The 5026-nt window shown below is 41.2% G+C and overlaps 1 protein-coding gene across 1 annotated transcript; it reads right to left on the bottom strand.

Annotated features, from left to right (window-relative positions):
• Positions 1 to 1509: 1509 nt before the first annotated feature.
• Positions 1510 to 4635, bottom strand: nubpl (nucleotide binding protein-like). The gene is made up of 11 exons (XM_083892896.1): positions 4493 to 4635; positions 3669 to 3813; positions 3498 to 3532; positions 3309 to 3399; positions 3160 to 3199; positions 2985 to 3075; positions 2781 to 2874; positions 2509 to 2594; positions 1943 to 2063; positions 1770 to 1852; positions 1510 to 1617 (listed from the first exon to the last, which is right to left on the bottom strand). The coding sequence occupies exons 1-11, from the start codon at positions 4619 to 4621 to the stop codon at positions 1555 to 1557; spliced, it is 978 nt and encodes a 325-aa protein (XP_083749022.1). The 5' UTR covers positions 4622 to 4635; the 3' UTR covers positions 1510 to 1554.
• Positions 4636 to 5026: the final 391 nt, after the last annotated feature.

The following is a 5026-nucleotide window of genomic DNA, read 5'->3' as shown; positions in this document are numbered from 1 at the left end:
AGGAAAGGAGTAGAGGAAGAGGAGAAGGAAAGGAGGAGAGGAGAGGAGGAAGAGGAGAAGGAAAGGAGGAAGAGGAGAAGGAAAGGAGTAGAGGAGGAAGAGGAGAAGGAAAGGAGGAAGAGGAGAAGGAAAGGAGTAGAGGAGGAAGAGGAGAAGGAATGGAGTGGAGGAGGAAGAGGAGAAGGAATGGAGTGGAGGAGGAAGAGGAGAAGGAATGGAGTGGAGGAGGAAGAGGAGAAGGAATGGAGTAGAGGAGGAAGAGGAGAAGGAAAGGAGTAGAGGAGGAAGAGGAGAAGGAATGGAGTGGAGGAGGAAGAGGAGAAGGAATGGAGTAGAGGAGGAAGAGGAGGTGGAAGAGTTCACCTTGTTCTTGTGGAACATTCAGATGACTGATGAGGAGTGTGGGGGTGCTGCCTTCATCACACACACACACACAGTGACACAGCACAATTGGAACCAGCTGCTGCTGTTTATCCACACACACACACACACACACACACAGCTGCGTTGTCGCCACGGCAACGAGGGAACGCTGACAGGCTGAGGAGAGAGAGAGTCGACCTCTTTAAATATGACCCGTGTAAATGAAAAGTCCATAAAAAAACAGAGAATAAATGATAAAACTACGTTTGAAATGAAAGGGTCTGACTGTACGGAGGCGGCCATCTTGTGCCGCCATGTTTCTACGGTAGCCTGCATGGACAAACAACACTGGAGCTTTAAGTATGAGGCTTCACACCACAGCTACACACAAAATGTGACAACAAAATCACACTATAGCCTTTCATCCAAAATTTGATAAAAAAGTCAAAAAATATATATTTTTGTCCAAAATTTGACCAAAACATCAAACTGTTGTATGTCGTTCAAAATTTGACAAAAAAAGTACAACTAAAGAAAAAAAATTTGTTCAAAATTTGACAAAAAAAAGAGTCATACTTGTGTATGTCGTTCAAAACTTGACCAAAAAGTAAAAAAAAAATTGTTCCAAAATTTGACAAAAAGTCACACAAACAATTTTTTTGTCCAGATTTTGACAATAAAGTAAAAAAAAATTTCAATAGATTGTTTTCATGGACAAACACTGGAGATTTAACATCAAAGTCACCATGGTTACGTTCACCTCACTGTGTCACATGACCTGTTTAAACTCCCACAGTTCACAAGATTAAGTCATGACTCAGCAGATATTGTGTGTGTGTGTGTATGTACGAATATTGTGTTTTTTTAAAATTATTTAATTATTTAATTATCAGCAAAAATGTCGGCATCTTTACATGTTTATGTGTGTGTTGTAAACTGTACTAATCACAGTCCTGAGGTTGTTCAGTGTGTCACTGGCTCCCTCTGCTGTTCAAGAAGAATAAAGCACATTATTAAAGGGTTAGAGACTGATGTTTAAATGTGAGAATCAAGTGAATAAAAACATTTCTTCTTCACTTTTATTAAATATTATCACATGACTGAATCATTCACATTTATTCAATCACACTGTTAAAAAACACTGTGTGTGTGTGTGTGTGTGTGTACATTCTGTCAGTCGTCAGCTGTCAATCAAGCGTTGACCTCCTTTAGTCTGCGAACGACAGCCGACGCCACCTCTCTGTACGCCTGAGCCTGCAGACACACACACAACATTATTATTATTATTATTTCACTCTTTCGATGGGTCAACTCTTCCCCAAAGTATAATTTATATAATATGAAGAGAGATTTGGATAAAATTGTCAGGGAAATAAAGGCTAAATGGACTCGCAGTGACCTCTGACCTCTGGACTGTGAGGACAGGAGACGACCACAGGTTGTCCTCTGTCTGACGTCTCCCTGATGTTCAGGTGCAGAGGAATGTCACCTGTGAGGGAAAAGGAAGAGAAAACATCTCAAGAAGTATTCATTCATTAGAGTTGATAAAGCTGCTGTGTACGAGGACGATGTGTGTCACCTAAAAACTCTTCCCCCAGAGTGTGAGCGAGCTGTCGGGCGCCGTCAGAACCAAAGATGTGAGTCTGGTGTTGACAGTGAGGACACTGGAAGACGCTCATGTTCTGAACCAGACCCAGAATCTGACACACACACACACACACACACACACACACACACACACACACGTACACACGTCACCGTCATGTGACTTCACACTAAAGCTACACACAAAATGTGACAGAAAAGTCAGACGTTGCTATGTTGTCCGAAATTTATCAAAAAAGTTAAAAAAAACCTTTTTTGTCCAAAATTTGACAAAAAAGTCACACAAAAAAATTCCAAAAAAACAATTTTTTTTTCTTCAAAATTTAACAAAATAGTAAAAAAAAACAATTTGGTCCTAAATTTGACTAAATAGTTTTTAAAATATTCCAGAAATTGACAAAAGAAATTGACAAAAAAATTGTCCAAAATTTTACAAAAGAATTGCAAAAAAAGTGTCCAAAATTTGACAAAAAAGTCACAAAAAATTGTCCAAAATTTGACTAAAAAGTCATGTGTTATGTCGTTGAAAACACAAATTACCGGCACGTTGACTTTCTTGAACATCTCGGCTCCTCTGCGAGCGTCCAGCAGAGCGATGTCCTGCGGCGTGGACACGATCACAGCACCTGAACAACAACAACATTTTCATCACATTCAAGACTGACGAGAGGATCGAGGTGAGACGGACGACACGCTAATCAAAGACAACGATGTTTTAACGAAGTTAAAAAGACGTCGAAACCCTAAAAACATTCACGTTAACCTTCAAATGTCTGTATCTAACAGAGGAGTCTGTGACGCTGGTGTCTGACCTGACACTGGGACGTTCTGGGTGATTGACAGCTGGACGTCTCCTGTCCCTGGAGGCATGTCCACGACCAGATAGTCCAACGAGCCCCAGTCCACCTGCACACACACACACACACACACACACACACTTCAGCTCTTCCTCCCTAATATGACAGCATGTCATCATCATCATCATCATCATCATCATCATCATCATCATCAGAGACCTGTCTGAGCAGCTTCTCCGTCGCCGACATCACCATCAAACCTCGCCACACGATCGGCGCCGTCTCGTCCACCAGGAAACCCATGGACATGCTGAGAGAGAGAGAGAGGTCATTCAGAGGTCATTCAGAGGTCAGAGGTCACAGCTACAGAGTCTGAACCAGAGCAGAGACTCACCACGGTACTCCATAGTTGGTGAGAGGAATCATCAGATTGTCTGGAACAAAGAGACACAGGTTCACAGAGTCATCAATGACACTGATCAGTGATAACAAGTGCAGTTAGAGAGGAAGAGGAAGAGGAAGAGGAAGAGGAAGCTGTCGTACGGTCACCGAGCTCTGGGTTTCCCTTCAGGTTCATCAGTTTGGGGATTGATGGACCGTAGACGTCAGCGTCCAATAAACCCACCGTCTTTGACTGAGAGGGCGAGGAAAAGAAAGAGTTATATGTTAGTATGTTACAATCTGAAAATCAATCAATCAATAAGAATCAACAAAAGGAGGAGGAGCCTTTACCGAATCATTGGCCATTAACGCCAGAGCCAAATTCACTGCAGAGACAAAAGAGTTCAACAAACTTTAACGGTCGTTTATTGACCTTGAAACAAAAGGATGTAAAGAAAGTGACTTAAGTCTTCGATATATTTGATGATTTCACGTCTGAAGAGTGTTTTTCTGCGTGTTTACCTGCTGTGGTGGACTTTCCCACGCCTCCTTTCCCTGAAGCCACGACGATGACCTGTTTGACCCCAGTGATGGGCTTCTGTCTGGGCAGACCTTTGGCCATGTGCTGCTTCTGTCTCTCCTGGAGAACTTTACTGTCCACTGACCTCTGTGGACATTATAATATATATATATAATCAAATAATTATACAGATGTATTTTTCTAAAGAAACACTGATATTTCCTCTTTATGTTGTACCTGTATTGTGACATGATAATTAATGTGGATCCTTATAAACTAAATTAAACCAAATCTGCTGGGAACAGACAAAAAACTAAGATTATTAGTACAGTAATAGTTTCTATAATATTACTTTAATACAGTAATATTTACTGTGGTGTGTTAGCAACGCATTAAAAAGATAAATGAAGTTAAATCCTAACATGTTGTAACAGCGTCAAAGTAAAGAAATGTCATTTTTAAATCCCTGACAGATTTCCCTTTCGCTCGCATGAAAACAACACATCCGCTTTTATATTTTCAAAACAAAAGTCTATACTTTACAGGAATGCATCGTGAAGACCAACAACACTTAATTCTACATCGGCTACGCACAACTTTAAAAAAAAATGTTTATGAAACTCAATAAAAGCGTCTTTTGCCGGACAGTCTAAGCGTTTTTTTAAGCCTTAGTTGAACAGTCATTGCTTTTATTTTGAAAGCACTACGACATGTCCGGTTACGGTGTCGTCGTTCATGTCGAAAACAAGCCGCTAGCTTAGCCGTTAGCTTAGCCGTTAGCTGTGTTCGCCGCGTATCAGAGTGCAGTGAAACTCGCTCGTCTCACCTGACAGCGGACGAAGTGCAAACAAACCGCGGCGCCGCAGTTTCCCTCTGTCGATGTTCGCAAAACGGAAGCTTTATTCGCGGAAAGTCTCAGTAAATGAGACATTCTGCTGTAAGTGAACAGAGCCATGTTTGGCTGTTAGCATGCTCCGCCCTTAGCTAGCTGCTCCGCGCAGACTGTTGTTGATGCACGTCAACACTGCGCAGAATTACGCATGTGTTTGACGGGTGGGAAACAATGATGCTCCGTGTGTTTTAAAGTGTATATATATGCACATATATAACTCATTACACTTCATTTGGTATATTTATTTTATATAAACATATAATATATTTATATATGTGTCAAATAAGACCTCAGTGAGAAGACAAAAGAAGATATTTTATCCTCATCTCATCTCCCAAGTCTTCTCTTAACTCCTCAGTCTCACTTTCTGAACTCCTTGGCCTCATTCTCATCCTCTCATATCCTCAGCCTCATCCTCTCATATCCTCAGCCTCATCCTCTCATATCCTCAGTCTCATCCTCTCATAT

This window comes from Microchirus variegatus (genome assembly GCF_963457635.1).
Source record: "Microchirus variegatus genome assembly, chromosome: 7".
Taxonomy (NCBI): domain Eukaryota; kingdom Metazoa; phylum Chordata; class Actinopteri; order Pleuronectiformes; family Soleidae; genus Microchirus; species Microchirus variegatus.
Note: the sequence above shows the minus strand (reverse complement) of the source record. Positions and strands in the feature narration are given on the sequence as shown.

Coding starts and splice junctions, on each gene's coding strand:
- nubpl (XM_083892896.1), bottom strand. CDS start 4,621: ATGGCTCTGTTCACTTACAGCAGAATGTCTCATTTACTGAGACTTTCC. Junction 3,076..3,159: donor ACCAACTATGGAGTACCGTG/GTGAGTCTCTGC, acceptor TCTCTCTCTCAG/CATGTCCATGGGTTTCCTGG. Junction 2,595..2,780: donor CCAGAACGTCCCAGTGTCAG/GTCAGACACCAG, acceptor GTTGTTGTTCAG/GTGCTGTGATCGTGTCCACG.